The 21,294-nt window shown below is 49.0% G+C and overlaps 1 protein-coding gene across 10 annotated transcripts in view; it reads left to right on the forward strand.

Annotated features, from left to right (window-relative positions):
• The window catches only part of DLG5 (discs large MAGUK scaffold protein 5), a 130,484-nt gene that overhangs the window by 100,432 nt on the left and 8,758 nt on the right, over positions 1–21,294 (forward strand). For 9 of the 10 annotated variants that reach the window (XM_073240750.1, XM_073240749.1, XM_073240747.1 and 6 more), the window contains 14 exons: positions 1,743–1,835; positions 3,260–4,279; positions 5,076–5,199; positions 5,541–5,685; positions 7,073–7,185; positions 7,844–7,933; positions 8,213–8,363; positions 11,808–11,970; positions 12,090–12,223; positions 12,894–13,040; positions 14,356–14,539; positions 15,094–15,242; positions 16,148–16,318; positions 17,050–17,246. In XM_073240750.1, coding sequence (XP_073096851.1) covers positions 1,743–1,835; positions 3,260–4,279; positions 5,076–5,199; positions 5,541–5,685; positions 7,073–7,185; positions 7,844–7,933; positions 8,213–8,363; positions 11,808–11,970; positions 12,090–12,223; positions 12,894–13,040; positions 14,356–14,539; positions 15,094–15,242; positions 16,148–16,318; positions 17,050–17,246 — 2,881 coding nt within the window. The remainder of the gene's footprint in view (positions 1–1,742; positions 1,836–3,259; positions 4,280–5,075; positions 5,200–5,540; positions 5,686–7,072; positions 7,186–7,843; positions 7,934–8,212; positions 8,364–11,807; positions 11,971–12,089; positions 12,224–12,893; positions 13,041–14,355; positions 14,540–15,093; positions 15,243–16,147; positions 16,319–17,049; positions 17,247–21,294) is intronic. The other variant, XM_073240754.1, reaches the window with a different exon arrangement.

Raw genomic sequence — 21,294 nt, forward strand, 5'->3', positions numbered from 1 at the left:
ACATAGGAGTGCATCTGTCTTTCTCAAACTTGATTGCTGCGTTCTTAGGGTAAATTCCTAGGAGTGGAATTCCTGGGTCAAATGGTAGGTCTGTTTTGAGCATTTTGATGCACCTCCATACTGCTTTCCACAATGGTTGAACTAATTTACATTCCCACCAGCAGTGTAGGAGGGTTCCCCTTTCTCCACAGCCTCGCCAACATTTGTTGTTGTTTGTCTTTTGGATGGCAGCTATCCTTACTGGTGTGAGGTGATACCTCATTGTAGTTTTAATTTGCATTTCTCTGATAATTAGCGATGTGGAGCATCTTTTCATGTGTCTCTTGGCCATCTGTATTTCTTTTTTGGAGAACTGTCTGTTCAGTTCCTCTGCCCATTTTTTAATTGGGTTATTTGTTTTTTGTTTGTTGAGGCGTGTGAGCTCTTTATATATTCTGGACGTCAAGCCTTTATCAGATCTGTCATTTTCAAATATATTCTCCCATACTGTAGGGTTCCTTTTTGTTCTATTGATGGTGTCTTTCGCTGTACAGAAGCTTTTCAGCTTAATGTAGTCCCACTTGCTCATTTTTGCTGTTGTTTTCCTTGCCCGGGGAGATATGTTCAAGAAGAGATCACTCATGTTTATGTCTAAGAGGTTTTTGCCTATGTTTTTTTCCAAGAGTTTAATGGTTTCGTGACTTACATTCAGGTCTTTGATCCATTTTGAGTTTACCTTTGTATATGGGGTTAGACAATGGTCCAGTTTCATTCTCCTACATGTAGCTGTCCAGTTTTGCCAGCACCATCTGTTGAAGAGACTGTCATTTTGCCATTGTATGTCCATGGCTCCTTTATCAAATATTAATTGACCGTATATGTTTGGGTTAATTTCTGGGGTCTCTAATCTGTTCCACTGGTCTGTGGCTCTGTTCTTGTGCCAGTACCAAATTGTCTTGATTACTATGGCTTTGTAGTAGAGCTTGAAGTTGGGGAGTGAGATCCCCCCTACTTTATTCTTCTTTTTCAGGATTGCTTTGGCTATTCGGGGTCTTTGGTGTTTCCATATGAATTTTTGAATTATTTGTTCCAATTCATTGAAGAATGTTGCTGGTAATTTGAGAGGGATTGCATCAAATTTGTATATTGCTTTCGGCAGGATGGCCATTTTGACGATATTAATTCTTCCTAGCCATGAGCATGGGATGAGTTTCCATTTATTAGTGTCCCCTTTAATTTCTCTTAAGAGTGACTTGTAGTTTTCAGAGTATATTATTATTATTTTTAATAAAATGCTGAAGTGGTAGGTAGATGCAAGTAAAGGTAGAAAACATAGTTTAGTGTTGTAAGAGAGCAAATGTAGATGATCAGGTGTGTGCCTGTAGACTATGTGTTAATCCAAGCTAGACAGGGGCAATAAAACATCCACGGATGCAGAAGATTTCTCTCAAAACAGGGGGGGTGAGGTTCTAAGCCTCACCTCTGTTGATCCCCAATTTCTCACCTGATGGCCCCCCTGCGACTGTGCCTGTCTTAGGTTGTTCCTCCCTTGAGGAATCTTACGCCAGGAGTGATTTTTAAGGCTGTGTGTTTCATTGCAATAGAAGCCCTTTAACTGGATTCCTCCAGCCTTACCGGGGGGTGGGGACGGGGGACTTTCTCTCCTTTGCCAGCTCCAGACTTAGACCCCTTACGGTCTCAGCTGGCAGGCGCAGAGCCCCTGTCCTCATGGTGGGTCTGATAGGCCTTCTGTTCGGCCCTAGATCAATGGAATTGCACTGGACAACAAGTCTCTGAATGAGTGTGAATCTCTGCTGCGTAGCTGCCAGGACTCCCTGACCCTCTCCCTCCTGAAGGTAAGGGCCCCTTCCCGCACTGGCCCTGCTCTTAGCATCTGCAGGGTGAGGAAGCCTCCTCTCCAGGACCTGAACTATTTATCCATGTGTCACTGAGATCCTTGGAAAGAGAGCATTGGTTTATACAGTTCAGAGTGTGTGTGAACCCTGACTGGACCCTGGTTTAAAAACAAGGATAAATGAGATAGCTGTGAAGGACATTTCAGGGGCAGTGGGGTATATTTGAATCTAGACTGAATAATTAGATGATCTTGGGAGACTGTTGATTTTTCTGGGTGTAGTGATGGTTTTAGTGTTATATAGGAGAATGGCCTTATTTGGGGGAAGTACAGGATAAAGTTGTTAGGGGTGAAATGTATTATTTGAAACTTTCATATTTTCTGTGATAGTGATAGGAACAGACAATGTGGTAAACTATGGTTGAATATAAACAGTGGTTTTATGGGTGTTCACTGCACTTTTCTATAACTCTTCCTGCACTGTTGAAAAGGTTTATAATAGAAGGTTGGAAAAAATAGGTATACCTACTTCATTAAGACACATTTAAAAAAATTAATTAATTTAAAATTAAGACACTCTTTTGAGGAGCAAGTTTAGGTTTACAAAAAAGTGAGCCTGTATGAAAGTTCTCATCTTCCCCCACTCTGCTTCCCTGTTATTAGCATCTTGTGTTAGTCACTGGTTGTAACTGTAACTAATGAGCCAACATTAAATATTACTGTTACCTGAAGTCCATAGTTTACATGGGGATTCACTCTTGGTGTTGTTTGTTCTGTGGCTTTGTATACATTCATAATGACATGTGCCGACCATTACAGTGTCGCACAGAACAGTTTCCCTGCCCTAAGATCCTCGTGCTTCACTCTCCTCCCAGTCCCTGGCAACCACTGATGTTTTTACTGTCTCTGTAGTTTTGCTTTTCCAGAATGTCTTAAAGCTGGAATCAGACAGGATGTAGCCTTTTCAGACCTACCTCTTTTCACTTACCACTGTGCGTTTAAAGTTCCTCCATGTCTTTTTATCAGTGGATTGGTGACTTGTTTCTACTTCCTGCTGAATAATACTCCGTTATGTGAATGTACTCAAGATAGGTAGTTTTGATAATGGATCTTTACTTTTTTATGTGATAGTTTAAGAAAATATACAGGGCATTGTGCAGGTGATTTCAGAAAGTGCTCAAAGTCAAGAGAACTTAATGGCTCTCTTGTGGGTTCACAGCGGCCAAGGCTGTGGGAAAACCTCAGCTGTCAAGGAGAGTGTGCCTGTGTGCACGTGCATGCATGTGTGTGCATTTGCCTCTCTTCTGGGGTGTCCATGGGGCCCACTCCTGACCATCACTGTACCGCAGGGGCACATCCAGTGGCAGCACCAGGGTCTGTGGTCCTGCCCACTCTCTTTCTCACTGCCCTGCAATCCCTGCTTAGGTGTTCCCTCAGAGCTCCTCATGGAGTGGCCAGAACATCTTTGAAAACATCAAGGACTCTGATAAGATGTTGAGTTTCCGAGCCCATGGCCCAGAGGTCCAGGCTCAGAATAAACGGAACTTGCTGCAGCACAATAACTCCACGCAGACGGACATCTTCTACACAGACAGGCTGGAGGATAGGAAGGAGCCAAGCCCCTCAGGAGGCAGCAGCTCCTTCCTGCACAAGCCATTCCCTGGGGGACGCTTCCCAGTCTCCCCGCAGGCCTGTCCCAGTGCCTCTGAGCGCAGTCTGAGCTCCTTCCGCTCAGATGCCTCTGGGGAGCGTGGCTACGGGCTGGTGGAGGTGCACACCCGGCAACCACTGCTGCCTTTTGAGACTGAGGTGGGCCCCTGTGGGGTGCCAGAGCCCCCCCTAGATAAGGCAGACCCCGAGAGCTCCAGCAGTGGCGGGACCTGGCCCAAGGCCGGGCTCAGCTCCACGGCCGGGCCCGAGAAGCTCTCTGTTTACAAGAAGCCAAAGCAAAGAAAGTCTATCTTTGACCCTAACACTTTCAAACGTCCCCAGACACCCCCCAGAATAGACTACCTGCTCCCAGGCCCTGGGCCTGTGCACTCCCCCCAGCCCTCCAAGAGGGCTGGACCTCTGACACCTCCAAAACCTCCCAGGAGGAGCGACTCCATTAAGTTCCAACACAGGCTGGAAACCAGTTCGGAGTCAGAGGCAACTCTGGTGGGCAGCTCCCCATCCACCAGCCCCCCGGGTGTACTGCCCCCTGCTGGGGACCCTGGGGAGCCCATGCATGCTTCACCCCATCGCAAGGCCAGGGTCCGCATTGCTTCCAGCTACTACCCTGAAGGGGACGGGGACTCCTCCTGCCTGCCTGCCAAGAAGTCCTGTGATGAGGACCTCACCTCCCAGAAGATGGATGAGCTGGGGCAGAAGCGCCGCCGGCCTAAGTCTGCTCCCAGTTATCGGCCCAAGCTCGCCCCAGTAGTGATTCCTGCTCAGTTCCTGGAGGTAGAGCCCAGCCCTGGGGTGTGGGGTGGGGTGGAGGCATCGGGGTGGGGAGTTGACTGGGAGAACACCCCTCTCTGTCCTGATACGTCCCCAGGCTCATGCCTACCTTGGCTCCTTTGCTGTTTGGCTCTTGGCACCTACCTGAGGGAAGGGCTGGGGCAGGCGGGTGGGTGCAGCAGGGTGCAGCCCTCCTTAGGAAACTCAAAAGTAACGTGGGGTGTGCACGTCCGGGGGAATGACACCAAGAGAGGAGCACTCTTGGGTGTAGCATTTGTTTTACTTACTCAACAGAGAGCTTTGAGCTTGTTCAACAAAACCAGGTGACATGGACCTGCCTTGAAGGGTTTAGGGAGCCGAGATAGCCCCCATGAATCTGTTAGCTGGCAGCAGGACAGGCTGGCTTGCTCTGGAGGGTGCTGTAGTTGTTTCCACGTGGCAGAGATTGCTGTGAGCTGGAGCACAAATCCATGATCCTCTCTGCAGACAAAGAGCTACACACACCTGTGTGGGTTTTGAGGTGCTGTTGCATGTATGTGCCTGATGCGTACACGTGTTCTACTTTCTACACGCATAATCTCTGTTCCTTTGAAAGAGCAGATTCTTTCTCTGCTCTTTTCTTCCAGAGTATTTTTGAAGGCAGTTCTTCCCTCCCAGGTGTGTAAGACAACATGAATGAGCAGTGGCCTCTCCTGTCACTTCATGTGTCTAGGTGGGAGGAGCTCATGCATAGGGGATAGAAACCATTTGCAAATTCCCATGCATTTCTAGCCACTGCCTCTTGCCTTTGGTTCTGCAGGAGCAGAAGTGCATCCCAGCCAGTGGAGAGCTCTCCCCAGAGCTCCAGGAGTGGTCCCCTTACTCACCAGGGCACTGTGGCCGGCACAGCAACCTCCCACTCTACCCAAGCAGGGCATCTGTCGGTGAGTCAGCTGGGCAGGACTGGGCAGGAGGGTCTATGTGGGCTCACAGAGCTGCCCAATGAGAGGAGAAGTAGAAGTGGAGGCAGTCATTTCAAGGAGAATCTGTGTGTCCTTCACCCAAAGGTCTAAAGGACTAGTGATTGCTGCCCTGTCTGGGATGTTTAGTCTTGTATCAGTGACAGTTCTTGCTTCTCAGAGTGCTTTCTCCCCACAGTAGCCTGGGAAATAGGAAACATTAGAGAGGTCTTCCATTTTACAGATAGTGAAAGGCTAATAGCTCATACAGGTCCGGGGCTGGCTGGGTGCTTTGGAGCGATTGTTTTCACTCAGCCCATTTCTAGGCACTGTTCCCCGGAGTATGACCCCGAATACCACCGTAAGCTCCATCCTGAGGAACCCCATATACACCGTGCGTAGCCACAGGGTTGGCCCCTGCAGCTCTCCACCTGTTCCCAGAGAGGTCAGCCCCCAGGGTTTGCATCCCAGGTATGTGAAGTCACCAACCCATCCCCCTGCACCCCAGCTGCCCAAGCCCTCCTGTACATAAAGCCCCTGGTGCATAACGAGGCTCGTGGGTAGAGAAGCTTCCTTGCGTAGCTGGGAAGGGGCTGGTTAGCAGCTTGAGGCTCCCAGGGGGAGTGAACTTTTAGGATGCTCTCATCATTCACTGGTGTGCAACTTGTAAGGGAATTCAGAGGAGGGTAGTGATGGCAGCTGATGCTTGAGTGCTCACGTGTCAGGCACTGAGCTCAGACTTTTCTAGGCATCATCTCATTTAATCAGCGCAGCAACCTTATAAGCTGAGGATGAGAAAACTGGGCCTTAAAAGACTGAATGGACTAGCTCAAGGTCACACGTTCATTCAGTTATTTGATAATTTTTTATCGAGGGCGTACTATATGCTCTCGACTGTTCTAGTTCCAAGAGGACCCAATGGAGAACTAAACAGACAAGTTTCCTCTTACGTGACATTTGTGTTCAAGTATTGGAGGCAGACAGAAGCAATGAACAGAGTGACACCAGATGGAGCTGAGTAGTTCTGAAGATTGTAAAACAGGGGGACTAGGGAGACTGTGCCTTGGAAGAGGATGGAGTGTTAGGGTGGGGGGTGGGGAGGGCCCTGTGGTTGTGGGATTCTGTGACCAGAAGGCTTAGAAGAGGCCAGCTGCACAAGACCTGGGTGGCATCCCCAGGAAGGAGGCCATAGATGCCGCAGCCTAGGCACCTCGGAAAAGTGTGGTGGGCTCTTGGGACTGTGTGAGGAGTGGGGGTTCTTGGCAAAGGCAGAGTTAGTCAGAAGGAGAGCACAGGTTGGTCCTGCAGCTGATATAGTTTACGTTTTGTTCTGAGTATAGTGGGCGTTAGGCAAGGAAGAGACAGCCTCATTACACAGCTACACAAGGACATAGCCAGAACTGACCACAGGCCAGCCTGACCTGGTGAGCGCTGGGCTCTCTGTCCTCTGGCTTCCTAGACATGCTCTCCTAAGTGAGGGGCATGGGTCCCTTTCAGTGTCCTTAGTGCCCATCCAGCCTCTCTCTGCCAGCACCACCACCCACACCCGCCACCACCTCAGGGTTCAGATCCTGTTTTTCCCTGTAGAAAGCCCTTCCTCTCAGAGCCCAGCCCAGGACTGAAGTGGCTATGCCTCTCCCACTCTACTTGTGTAGCCCTTTCTGTTCTGTGCAGATGCCACCGGCAAGCATGGCTGTGGGCAGCCCTCTGTCCTTGGCTGACAGTGAGTGGCTTCTGGGCCTCCCTTCTGCAGCTCTTGGCGGACTTGGCCCAGTCCCATCACTTGTATTTTTCCCTAGCAGCCGTCGCTGGCCCTGGTCTTCCTCCTGAGCCCCTCAACTGTCTGGTTCTCTCACAGTGTCCAGCACCAGGGACGCCTGAGCCTGGATCTGAGCCACAGGGCCTGCAGCGACTACTCAGAGATGCGAGCCTCCCATGGGTCCAACTCACTGCCCTCCAGTGCCCGCCTTGGTACTGCACCACTGGAACCTTCTCCTCATAGTGGGCCACCGACCTTATGGCCACCTCCACCTGCATCCTCATGCCCAGAACTCCTGGGGGCCAGCCCACAAGGGCCCCTGTGCCCTCCTGGGGCTGAGGTTGCCACCAAACTCCACTCCAGCCATTTCCTTTGGCCACCGTCTCTCCAGCTTTCCCTAGTCGTTATGTGGCTGTTCCAGGTGACCCCTTGGCCCAGGAGCCTTATCCTTGTCCCTGAGCTGCTTGGTCATCCTGGGGGATTTGGTAGTGCTGTTAGTGCTCTATTAAACGCACCCCAGCATAGAATCTCTTAGTTACTTATAAAGAGATTCTGGTGGGACTGCTTGCAGCGCTGTGGAGAAAAGGCAAGCAGTCCCCTTTGTCACTTGACTTACCGTCTCCATTCTGGGGCGAGGAGTGAGAGTTGTGTGATCCTGTTCTGGAATAGTCTAGGCCTGTGCAGCATATTCAAATACTGGGCTTTAACTATCTGCTTTTCATAGCTGTTCCACATTTAGGCCCCCTCAGGGATAAGTGGCAGGGCCCCACTTTGCATGTGTGTCGTTCCTGACTAGTAGGGTGGTGGTGAGGGAGTGAGGCATGGTATTTAACCACAGGCCTAAAGCTTTGTCGCCTTGTGGAACCCTAGGGTCTTCAAGCAACTTGCAGTTCAAGACAGAACGCATTAAAATCCCATTGACACCAAGATACCCCCGGTCTGTTGTGGGCTCTGACAGAGGTGAGAACTTCTTAGCACTCCCCTCCCTACCTGCTGCCTCACCCTGTCCTCTGGTGCAGTGTCTGGGCATAGTTTATACTGTCCTCGTCATCTCAGCCACTCATCAGACTCTGGTTGAGCCCAGCCCTAAGTCTAGAGATGTGAGGAGTAGAAGGGCCATACAGAGCCTAGCATCTGAATTCAAGGCCATGTGCGGGGACTGTGTCTCCCCCGGTCTTGGCTAGCTGAGAACTAACATGCAAGATCGTGACCTGCGTTATCCTACACCTCTCTCTGTAGGTTCGTTGTCACATTCTGAATGCAGCACACCTCCACAGTCACCCCTGAACATCGACACCCTGTCCTCTTGTAGCCAGTCCCAGACCTCAGCCTCCACGTTGCCCAGGATCGCCATCAACCCTACAGCCCTCGGAGAGTGGAGGAAGGACAGGTGAACACGGCCTGGGCCGAGTGTGCAGTGGTGGATGGTGCATCCCTGCAGTGGGCCAGGGCTTGGTTGAGGGAAGGGGAGGGTTGGTAGAAGCAGTGGGAGTTGGAGAGTTGCAAGTGAGTTGATCCCAGGGCAAAGCTGCCTTAGTTTGGGTCACCTAGCATTCAGGGGTAAGTTCTAGTAAATCCTGGGCACAGGGTGCCAGGATGCAGGGCATGTGTAGATGGCACAGTAAGGAGCAGAGTATACGCCCCCCAAGTGTCCCCAGAAGGGGGTGGGCTACAGCCATGATGCCTAACAGTGATGCTCATGGTGGGCACTGTTCCCCAATGTCCAGGCATCACTTAGGCACTCTGGTGTACAAGTTATGGAAATCCTTGTAACCCATGAGCCGTAGCAGCAGCATTATTTGGCCCCATTTTACAGATAATAAAACTGAAAAATGATAAATTTGCACCATCTGTCTATACTCACGTGGTTGGTGACTGGCCTACCCTATTTGGAATCAGAACTCATTCCTGTCCTTTGCTTTTTGGCTTTAGAACAGAGCTGCATTGTCTGTCTGCCCTCCCGCCCCTCGCCCCAAGCTTTTTATTGAAATGAAATGCACATGGAAAAAAGTATGTAAAGCATAAGTGCATAGCTTAGCTGCTTGTTGGTTCATTTGAAAATTCAGGCCAGTCTCTGCTGAGATTTTAGGGTAACTTGAGGCTGATGTTAGTCACAGCACGCCTCCTCTAAGGAGTCCATCTCAGCTGCCAAAAGCTCTGTGCACACCTCTTCCCCTGATGGTTTCTTCACAGTAGACGATACTAGATCACATTTATATTTAAGAGGTTCTATCTAGATTGTAGGTCTTCAGGAGATCTGAGTAAACTTGAACTTGTCTTTAATTAATCCTTTAAAAGGAATAGAGCTGCCCCTGTCAACTCAAGTCTGGGAAGCTGAGGGCCCTTGTGGTTCTGAGCCACAGAGGGACCTGCTGGGTGGGCCCTGCATTAAGAAAACCTCATTTGGTTAGAAAATCTGAACCTGTAAGACAGCAAACCTAGCAAGTATTCACTGGAGAACAGAAATATTCCTAAACACCAGTGCATGTGGGTCTCTAGGGGAATCAGATGCAGTTCATACAAAAATGTTCATGACCATCCCTGACGTGATACAGGGACTCAAGCCTGCAACAGCGAGGGTGACTAGTGGGTTCTTTCACTTATCCCCAGCACAGGTCATTGAGAAGCATGATCTTCCCCCAAATGAAGTGGGTTCCTTAGAAGCAGAAAGGGCCTTGTCACATATGATCAGACATCCCCTTAGCCGCTGTGGTGTACGGAGAGGTTCCTGCCCTCACAGTGCTTGTGACCTAAAGAGTGCATCAAATGTAACGTGTGGGGCCTGGCTGAAGAATGGGTTACCTAGTGAAAATAGTCCCTTTTCTCCTGATTCATATGGGATCAGGGTATTTCCTACCTCTATATTGTTATAGGAAACTGGGAAAATGAGAAAAATAGAAAAAGTCACATATAATCTCATCAGCCAGATTTAATTGCTGTTAACTTTTTGATATATATAATTTAAATGGATGTTTTATTATACACATGAACTCTTCCTCCTTAACATTGTCCTTAAGCTGTTTGTAATCTTATGACATGTATTTTATAAACCTCTTTTACAAAGCAGCTTTATTCTGTGCACCTTGTAAGAAATTTAGATCATTCAGGAGATGAAAAAGTAAGGATCACTTCAAATGCCCTCTTTCAGAAAGCATTGTTAACATTTTGGTAAGGTCCTCCATGGAAACCTCTTTTTGCATGAATAGACACGTAACTATGTATACAGGTTTATAAAGATAGAATGATGCTGGCCTGTCTTCCCATGCCTCAGTATGTCCTCTACATCTTTCCATGTCAGTAAATCCTGACCGTATCATTCATAAAAGTTTCATGGATTCTGTTGTATGGCTATTATTACGATTCAGTTACTGGCTCCTTTTTGAGATAAATGTATTTTTGGAGGTGGAACAGAGGAAAGGGTGGAACAATGGAGACTGAGGAGCTCTAGACCAGAGAGGCGAGCTCTGCCCACACCTGTGGGCTGGCCTCCTTCCGACTCCAGGCCTCTGTGCTGCCCTCCTAGGCTGGGGGTCTGAGGACGGTGGTGGGGTGGCTTCTCGATAAGAGTTCTTACAACTGTACTGCCTGGTCTCATATGTGTTAAGTCTTGAAGTGCCTGAGGGTGCAGGCCAGGGACCGATGTATATGAGGTCAGGGTTAAGAATGGCAGTGCAGAACTGGTGAGTTTGGTAAGGGGACAGCGTTTTGGAGGGCAGGGAGGAGGAGGACAAGCCAAAAAGGGTTTAGTCTTAGCGTGCCCAGGGGACTGCACCCTGAGTGGTGGGGCCCCGCCTGAGGCCCACCAAGCACGGGACCTTGCTGGGCCTCTGGGTGGCCCTCCATCCACTGTCCACTAGGTGAACCCATCCTGCCCATGTGCTCTTGGGAGCCCGAGGAGCTGGTTCTCTGGCTGGTTGGCTCCTCCCTTGGGCTTTGGCTGCACTTTTGTCCTGAGGGGAAGAGCTTGGGGCAGTGTGAAGTGCTGTCCTGATAGGACAGCTCCCTGTTCCTTGGCAGTCTGTCTGTCTGTCTGTTGCAGTCCAGGAGTCAGTGGTTGTCTTTCCTCTTTGAGTGGTCCTCTCTTGTTTCTCACCTTTTGCACCTTCCAGATGTCTCCACCGCCACAGATCACTGTTGAGATTGCCTGTGGCCGCCAGGCCAAGGTTCTCCTCCCTGAGGAGTCTGAGGTTGGCCTGACATGAGGCCCCCACCTGAGCCCCCTTGTGCCCCTCATGCCCACGGTGCAGTGGATGGTGGATGGCGCTCCCTGAGCCAGCAAGTGCATGGTTGTCACCTTGCTCCTAGCCTATCTCCTTCCTTTTTAATGGCTTGGGTTTGCAGCTGCTTAATTTCCATGATCATTTGACATCTCCCTGTGTACTGGTAAATATAAAAACTGATACTTTATATGGACCCTTCTTGGGTGAATGCCATCCTCCCAGGAGCCCTTTCTTTTCCTCTGAGGGCACCTTGAAACCCCATGGGGTTTGTAGATTGCACATTGTGAGGCAACTCCTCTTACATTATGAAAATCTGTGCTTTTTCCCTGTGCATATCAGTGTTTATAGATCACATGGAACATTCTTTGTGTCTTTGGGACTGAGTGCTTCTGTGTCCATATGGGAGTGTTGTGTTTGTATTGCATGCGGTTGCAGGAATGTGCACCACTGTCATACAAAGGGGGGGCCATCATATTCCCATCCAGCTGTGCCATTACAGGGGCAGCCAGGGCTCCCTGTCCCTTTCTGCATAGCTGATTGCATGCCTGACCTCAAACCTTCCCCAAACCTTTCTTTTGGGTTCAAGTCCCCAAAACTGTTGACTCTCTTCCAAGGCCCTATGTGGAGGAGCCACGCCATGTCAAGCTGCAGAAGGGCTCGGAGCCACTGGGCATCTCCATCGTGAGTGGAGAGAAGGGTGGCATCTATGTCTCCAAGGTGACTGGAGGGAGCATTGCTCACCAAGCTGGCCTTGAATATGGCGACCAGTTACTTGAGGTAAGTGGAGCCCTCCCTCTGCACTCCATCTGTCCCTCCTCTTCTTCCTTCAGAAAAGCAATGCTCCCTAAATCCGCAGCCCCTGCCATGTCACTGAGCCTGCTTTGGGTATTTCCTAGTTCAATGGCATAAACCTGCGGAGTGCCACGGAGCAGCAGGCCCGGCTCATCATCGGGCAGAATTGTGACACTATCACCATCCTGGCCCAGTACAACCCACACATGCACCAGCTCAGCAGCCACTCCCGGTCCAGGTGAGAGCTGGGCCTCCGTGGGGGCCACCTGAGCTGTGGGAGTAGATGGGTGTGGCAGGAGCATCTCACCTCAGGCAGGCCCAGGGTGCAGCTGCCATAGAGGAGAGTGGACCAGCCTTGGGTGTGGGGAAAACAATGTGTACAGGGAGGATGTCTGCTCCTGAAATAAGGTGTGGACACAGATGGCTGCAGGAGGAAGCCCTGTGTGTGGGTGTGTGGTGACCAGGAGCTGAGGCCCCGTGGGCCAGCTTCTTACTCAGTGGCCTGGCCCCCTGTCCATGTGCAGGCACTGCCTGTGGCTGCCCATGAGCTGTGGATTGCAGGGCACATGAGAGAAGGAGAAGACATGCCTCTGCCTTGAAGTAATGCACAGCTCAGCTAAGGGGAGATGAGATGTGTAAACAGAGGACAGGGGACGGTGGTGTCATGTGTCTCCCAGGCCGCCCCTTTGGAGGGGTCTCCATGGTGAGGACAGACGGGGCAGGGAGGACAGGAAGATCCTGCAGCGTGGATCACCTGAGTCCAGGCTCCTGAGGTGCTGTCTGCTCTTCTTAGGGCTCCGGGTGCAGAGCCTGGGCACAGCCCAGCCCCGGCCACCCTGGGGAAGGGCTGACTCCAGGAGGCTGAGGGCCACATGCTACTCCTTATTCTTCCTGTCTTCCATCTCTAGCTCCCATCTGGACCCTGTCAGCACCCACTCCACTCTCCAGGGCAGTGGTGCCACCACCCCAGAGCATCCCTCTGTCATTGACCCACTGATGGAGCAGGATGAGGCCCCTGGCACCCCCCCGGCCAAGCAGAGTACCTCCAGTTCCAGGTCAGCAAATGCGTGCTGTGAGCCTTCCATCTGCACCTTGGCTGAGTGGGGTGGGCCAGGCAAGTCATAATTGTGTCCCAGGCACATCCTCTGAGGGGTGTGGGCACCAGATACTGGTATCACCCTATGCTACAGATTGTCAGGATTCGGGGTGCAAAGCACATCATTCCTGTTTCCTCCTTCTGTCCTGCCCTTTCTTGCTTTTTTCCCCTTTTCTTGTCGACCTGTTCTTAGCTCTGCTTGTTTCTTTCTTTGCTCCTCCTCTCCTTCACTTTTCTCTGTCTTTACTCATCACATAGCCATCCCCCACTCAACAGCAGTACTGCCCCCAAGGAGCTCTGGGTTTAAAAGGCAACAGAGCCATGGCCAGGCTGTGCCCCAGAGCTGACGTGCTGAGATGGAGCCGTGAGGAGGGGTGTGCTGGGGAGCAGTGACAGCTATATCAGGACATTCAGGGTGAGCAGGGTTAGCCACGCAGAGGGCAGGCGGGGAGAGCAGTCAGGAGGAGGGATCAGCATTCGTGTGGGCAGGAGGAGCAGGGCATATGTGAGAGCTGGAGGGCGAGTGGGAGAAGGCCACGTGGGCCAGGGCACACAGCAGTCATTCTGAAGTCCTAGACAGCCATTCCCCTGCCTTGCGGGGCCTGGCCAAGCACCGGCTTCACTCCGAACGCAGCTCTCTCTGCACCAGATGAGTGCGCTGGAGTTTACCTGCAGCAAGTGTCCGTTTACGCTGGCTTCTCCCCTGTAATCCCCTCGCCCGTGTCTATAGGGGTCCCGTTCCCTTCACTGAGTTTGTTTGCTAACATCTCCATCTCCCTCCGTGCATCCTGAGCTCCTTGATGGCAAGGGGCTCCCTCTCTGTGAGTTAGCACAGCCCTTGGGCCATAGATCTGCTCAGTAAATAGTTGCTGAGTGAGGTCTTCTCTGAACAGTGAGACTGGCTCCGATTTTTCTTAGGTGGAATGAAGCCAGAGGCACAAGCTCAGTCCCGTTGGGAAACACAGACTAAGGCATGGCAGGCAGTTGACCGCTGGGCCAAAAAGCAGGAGAACTGACTTCCGCTTTGTTCCCTACTGGCTTTGTGACCTGGGCCTTTTCTCACCTCTGTCAGTTCTCAACATCCTCCCTAAAACTTAAGCCCCTAGAACTAGAGCCCATGAAGGGACCACCTCTCGGCTCCCTGTGGTTCTGAGACCTCATGGACTCCATGGAGCAAGCAGAAAATGGTTAGGGCATGAGCCACTGTTCAGTCCTTTTCAAGCCCTACTCCCGTCTTCTGCATGACTAAGGAATTTTGTTCTCCTTTCCGAAAGGATGGGGGGAGATGCCAACAAGAAGACTGCAGAGCCACGAGTTGTCTTCATGAAGAAGTCCCAGCTGGAGCTTGGAGTGCATTTATGTGGTGGGAACCTGCACGGGGTGTTTGTGGCTGAGGTAGAGGAGGACAGTGCTGCTAAGGGCCCTGACGGCCTTGTGCCAGGGGACCTCATCCTCGAGGTGAGTTCTGAGCACTGGGCCACTGGCTAGGCCACTCTCTGTCTGCGCGTCAGGCTTCCTTGACGTGGTGTCAGGTGGCATGGGAGGCAGAGAAGCACAGCTTCTCACCTGGTGACCCTTCAGCTCTGAGTGCTGCCAGGACCCTCTAGGAAGGTCTCAGGGAGGTGGACAGGGTGCAGCTGGGCCCCAGCATCCAGAGGGAAGGTGCTCTGCACTTGTTAGCAGTAGGACTCTCATTAAATGGGGAATGTCATCTCCTCTCCCTGGGTCTCCCATTTGAAGGGGAAGATGGTCCCTAGGTAATGGAAGATGCAAGTAGTGTAAGCAAGATGAGGTGCCATGTTTCCAGTAGCCCTTATGTGCTGGGGGACACAAGAGAGTTTCTTTTGGGAGATGATATCGAGGGTAGAGGACTTGGTCCCACCTTGGAGGGAAGGCAGGTGGATTTCCAGTTAAGGGGATGCTGAATCTTCACTTTATCCCACAACCCCTCATGGGTGTCCAGGCCACTCCTGGCTCTTGCTCTCTGACCCCTGTCCCCTGTCCCTTGGCAGTACGGCAGTCTGGACACACGCAACAAGACGGTGGAAGAGGTCTACGTGGAAATGCTGAAGCCCAAGGATGGCGTCCGCCTGAAGGTCCAGTACCGTCCCGAGGAGTTCACCAAGGTCAAGGGCCTGCCTGGTGACAGCTTCTACATCAGGTACTGGTAGCCAGGGGCTCCAGGGCTTCAGGGCCAGAGGAGGGTCTTTGGTGGAAAATATCCCTGTGGATGTCTCTGTTTCTTGCCTCTGGGTGGGCCAAGATTGTCATTAGTTGGGCCCCAGAGCATATGCTCATGGTGTGGTGCTTATGACTTAGAAAGCCCTCAAGGGCTTGCAGGGCCAGGGGAACTCCCTCGTAAGGGTTTGTGGCTTGGGGGTTTTGAGGCTACAGAGCCCCATTTTCCTGTGGGGTACACTCCTCTCCTGGGGTCCCTCTGACCCAGGTCTGCAGATCCCTGTGCAGTATGTGGGGTCACCAAGGTGCCTCAGTGCCTTGCAGTTCGTATGAAAGTACCATGGGTGTGGGGACAGGCCTCAGGTATTTTCTAGGAGGTGTTCATAGCTTCCTTCACGTCCCTAAGATTTGAGGCCACAAAAAGAATAAAAACTGATCAACTGTGCACCATGAGGTATGGGTCCCTGTCTCTGGGAACCCCTCCTTGGCAGGAGATGACATGTTCCATCCTGGGGAGTGTCCAGTCTTGAGGAGCTATCTGCCTTGACTCGGGGGAGGAAGGGAAATGGGAAAACCCATTTGGAAGGGAGATGGATCTTTGGCCTTTGGCAAGAAGTTCTCTGTCTGATGGGTGTGAAGCAGCCCTTGTTTCCCACAAGCTCCCTGTCTTGGGGAGCAAAGGCAACTTCGTTGTCCAGTTATGTAAAGCCCAGGCTCCCTCCTTTGGCAGCTGTCAGATGGGGAGATGGGGAGAGATGGGTCCTGATCATAGTCTGGGGAAATCTCAGAACAGGAGGAGGCTGTTCTGGAACCTAGATGCCAAGGTGTGGGGCTCATCCTGAGCAGGTGGCAGCCTCCTGACCTTTGTTCCCCTGTGCCCCGGGCCAGGGCCCTGTATGATCGGCTGGCAGAGGTGGAGCATGAGCTGAGTTTTAAAAAAGATGACATCCTTTATGTTGATGACACCTTGCCCCAGGGCACATTTGGGTCCTGGATGGCCTGGCAGCTGGATGAGAACGCCCAGAAGATCCAGCGTGGGCAGATTCCCAGCAAATATGTGTAAGTGTTCTCCATGGCTGGGCCTGGGGGTTGGCCGGGCCACCCGTGGGGAGATCACACAGGATGAGGGCCAAGTCCTGGGCGACTGGGGGGTACATTTTGCTGCTCATCTCAGCCTCTGGTCTATATGTTTTGTTGCCAAAATCACTTGTCCAAAGAGCTAGTGTTAATTAGCACAAGCCAGTGCTGTGCATTGCCACTGTCAATTATAGAGCATTTTCATCATCTCAAAAGGAAGCCCCTTTTACCTCCCCTCTTGTCCTTATGTCTTCCCTGCTCCCCTCCTAGTCCTAGGCAGCCACAAACCTACTTTTTGTATCTGTAGATTTCTCTGTTCTGGACTTTCATGTGAATGGAATCATAAAGCATGTGGTCCTTTGTGACTGGCTCCTGTCACTTAGCATGTTTTCAGGTTTCTTCCCTGTGAAGCATGTATCAGACTCTATTCCTTTTTATGGCAGGACGCATAGCTTGTAATGTCGCCAAGTGGAGGCTGTCTTACCAGTTCCTGTTGGCACTCACCTGGGTGTAGAAACTGGCCTGCTCTGAGAGCTTCCCCAGCACTGATGTTTGTGGTGCCCCCACAGCAGTGGCACCAAGGGGTCCTCTGTGGCATGGGTGGGTGGAGGAGCCAGGAGATCTTCAGAGCCCCATTGGAGCAGCCTGGAGTTGGGGCGGGCGGGAGATGGTCCCAAGGCCCTTGCCAGCACCACCGACCCCTGTGACTGCAGGATGGACCAAGAATTCTCCAGGAGGCTCAGCATGTCGGAAGTCAAAGGCGACAACAGCGCCGCGAAGACACTGTCGGCAGCTGCACGCAGATCCTTCTTTCGGAGAAAACATAAGCACAAACGCAGTGGGTCCAAAGATGGAAAAGACCTCCTTGCCTTGGACACCTTTTCCAATGACTCCATTCCATTCTTTGAAGGCAAGTGACTCTGAGCTAGCTTTTCCAACAGACTCTCAGGATTAGGTTTGCTGTTGATCACAGAAGCCTCATATTAGTGATTTACACAGTTAGAGGTTTGCTTTGCTTTCATGCAGAGTAACTAGAGGTAGGCTCCTGGATTGGGACCATCTGTAGGGTGTGGCTTCCATTCTGAAGTCTCCGTGGTCACCACACATCACTGCTGCTCCATGCCGCTCCAGCTACCATATTCATATAGCAGGAAGGTGGAAGGGGGAAGGCAAAGTGCGCCTCTCTGAACAGCTCTCCTGGAAGCCACACCCAGCAACTTCTGTTTGCCTGTTATTGGCCACTCAGATCTGCAAGAGAGGCTGAAAAGGCAGGGTTGAGCTGGCTCACTGCCAGCCTCAGCAAGAGAGATTCTTTTAGTAAGGAGGAAAGGATGGGTATGGGTGGGCAAAAAGCATTCTCTGCTCAGTGCATTGCTTCTAGTTTATTTTTGACTTGTTACAGGCTACTGGGTGGTGACCAAAGGCCACTGGCCTCTGTAGGTCTTTGGCCTTTACTGGCCTCACTCCTGTGTCCATTAATGATTCTACAAGGTCCTCCCCACACTGGGCACTGACCCAGGCCTGGAGTTGCATATCAGGGAGTGTCGCACTTCCCCTGGTAGATCACTCTTGTGGAAAGGGTGCATTTATCCTGTAAAGCAAGAGGCTGTTGGGAACACTGCTCCTGGGACCCTAGTGTGTGTCCACTGCCCTAGAACGTGTGTCCCCTGCCCCAGGCGGGCAAGGTGTGGAGGTGGCAGTGAGCCACAGAAGGTGGGGCACTGGGTTTCCTCCTTCCCTCCTGTCCTTCTCTCTTTATTTTTGAAATTAAGGCCTTAGGCACAGCAAATGGAATGAATCCCACACTTGTTAATAGCCTACTTTCACTGATCATCAGGATAGGGGCTGGCAAACCACAGCCTCTGGGACAAAAAAGTTGTGATTTGCATTTCTCTTTTAATTAGTGATATTGAGCCTCTTTTTTATGTGCTTGTTGGCCTTTTGTATAATTTCTGTGGAGGATTGTCTATTCAAATCCTTCACCCATTTTTTAATCGAGTTATTTGTTTTTTCTTGTAGAGCTGTAGAAGTTCCTTATGTAGTCTGGATATTAACCCGTTATCACATGTGTGATTTACAGATGTTTTTTCCTATTCCACAGACTGCCTTTTCTCCCTGGTGATTGTTCCCTTTGATGCACAGAAATTTTGAAGTGTAGCCCCATTTGTCCATTTTGCTTTCATTGCCTGTGCTTTGGATGTATCCAAGAATCATTGCCCATGCCAACTGTCATGAAGCTTTTTCAGAAGATTTATAGCTTTAGGTCTTATTACTTAGGTCTTTACTCCATTTTGAGTTAAATTTTTTTTTTTTTGAGAGGGCATCTCTCATTTATTGATCAAATGGTTGTTAACAACAATAAAATTCTGTATAGGGGAGTCAATGCTCAATGCACAATCATTAATCCATCTCAAGCCTAATTCTCGTCAGTCTCCAATCTTCTGAAGCATAACGAACAAGTTCTTACATGGTGAACGAATTCTTACATAGTGAATAAGTTCTTACATGGTGAACAGTACAAGGGCAGTCATCACAGCAACTTTCGGTTTTGATCACGCATTATGAACTATAAACAATCAGGTCAAATATGAATATTCGTTTGATTTTTATACTTGATTTATATGTGAATCCCACATTTCTCCCTTTATTATTATTATTTTTTTTATTTTTAATAAAATGCTGAAGTGGTAGGTAGATGCAAGATAAAGGTAGAAAACATAGTTTAGTGTTGTAAGAGAGCAAATGTAGATGATCAGGTGTGTGCCTGTAGACTAAGTGTTAATCCAAGCTAGACAAGGGCTGAGTTAAATTTTATACGTTGTTTAATTTCCACATATTTGTGGATTTTCCTGTTTTCTTGTGCTGTTGATTTATAGTTTTATTCCTTGGAGTCAGACAAGATACCTTGTATAATTTCACTCTTCTTAAATTTGTTAAGACTTGTTTTGTGGCCTAACATGTAATTCTGTCTTCAAGAATGTTCCATATGCATTTGCATGTGGATATGCAGTTTTCCCAGCACCATTTGTGGAAGAGTCTGTTCTTTTCCCATTATGTACTCTTGGCACCCTTGTCAAAAATCATTTAGCCATTTACACAGGGTTTATTTCTGGGCTCTCCTTTCTGTTCACTTACTCTCTCTCTATGTGTATCTTCATGCTAGTATCACACTGTCTTGATTACCTTTGCTTTGAAGTATGTTTTGAAATCTGAACATGTTAGGCCTCCAAATGCTTTTTAGATTATTTTAACTGTTTAGGGTCCCTTGAGATTCTTTGGACTTTTTTTCCTATTTCTGCAGAAAAATGCCATTGTAATTTTGATAAGGATTGCATTTGGGTAGTACGGACATTATTTTTTTTGCCCCCACCCAAGGACACTTTAATGACACTAAGTTTTCCAATCCACAAGCATACTATGTCTTTTCATTAATTTCCATCTTTGGTTTCTTTTTGCAACATTTTGTAGTTTTAATATGCAGGTCTTTCACCTCCTTGGTTAGGTTCATCCCTAAGTATTCTGTACTGTTTGATATGGTAGTAAATGGGATTGTGTTCTTAATTTCTCGTTCAGAATGGTTAGTGGCTGGTCACTATTAGTGTATAGAAAGGCAATTGAGTTTTTGCATGTTGATTTTGTATCCTGAAACCGTGACTAAATCCTTATATTAGTTATAACAATTTCTTTTTGTGGGTTCTTTAGGGTTTTCTATATAAAAGTCATCTGTGAACACATAATTTTATTACTTGTTTTCCAATTTGGATGGCTGGTTTCTTTTTCTTGTCTAAGTGCCCTGTATGGGATTTCCAGCACTGTGTCGAGTAATAGTGGTGAGAGTGGACATCCATCCTTGCCCTGTTCCTGATCTTAGAGGGAAAGCTATCACTCTTTTGCTGTTGAGTATGATGTTAGCTGTGGGCTTGTCAAATATGGTTTTTATAGTGTTTAGGTAGTTTCCTTCCATTCCTAGTTTGTTGAGTATTTTTTATCATGAAAGGGTATTGAGTTTTGTCAAATGCCTTTTCTGCATTGAGATGATCATGTGGTTTTTGTCCTTCATTTTAATAATGTGGTGCATCACACTGGTTGAGTTCATATGTTGAACCATCCTTGCATTCAGGTATAAATCCCACTTGGTTGCAGCATATAATCCTTTTATGTGCTTTTGAAGTTGGTTTGCTAGTATTTTGCTGAGGACTTCTGCATTTATGTTCATCAGCAATATTGGTCTGTAGTTTTTTACTGAATGAGTTTGAAAGTGTTCCACCCTTTTAAATTCTTTGGAAGAGTTTGAGGAGGACTGGTGTTAATTCATTAAATGTTTGGTAGAATTGTCCAGTGAAGAAGCCATCTGGTCCTGGGAGTTTCTTTGTTGGGAAGTTTTTTGATTACTTTTGTAATCTCCTTACCTGTTATAGGTCTTTTCAGACTTTTTATTTCTTCACACATGGTAGTTGTGTGTTTCCAGGAATTTATCATTTCTTCAAGGTCATCCAGTTCATTGGCATGTAATTGCTCAGAATAGTTTCTTAAAATCCTTCTTTCTTCTGTGAAATCAGTTGTAATGTCCTCTTTTCATTTCTAATTTTAGTCAAGTTTTCTCTCCTTTTTTTTCTTAACTAGTCTAGCTAAGAGTTTGTCAGTTTTGTTGATCTTTTCAAAACACCAATTCTTGGTTTCATCAGTTTTTTTCTAATTGTTTTTCTATTCTTTATTTCATTTATCTATGGTCTTTATTATTTCCTTCCTTCTGCTAATTTTGGGTTTAGTCCTTTTTTTTTTCCTTCTGATTTCTTTTTTTGGGTATCATTAATGTACAATTACATGAGCAACATTATGGTTACTAGACTCCCCCCATTATCAAGTCCCCACCACCTACCCCATTACAGTCACTGTCTATCAGCATAGTCTTCTGATTTCTTAAAGAGTAAAGTTAGAGAGTTGATTTGAAATGTTTC

The sequence above is a fragment of the Manis javanica genome, chromosome 7 (genome assembly GCF_040802235.1).
Source record: "Manis javanica isolate MJ-LG chromosome 7, MJ_LKY, whole genome shotgun sequence".
NCBI classification, from domain to species: domain Eukaryota; kingdom Metazoa; phylum Chordata; class Mammalia; order Pholidota; family Manidae; genus Manis; species Manis javanica.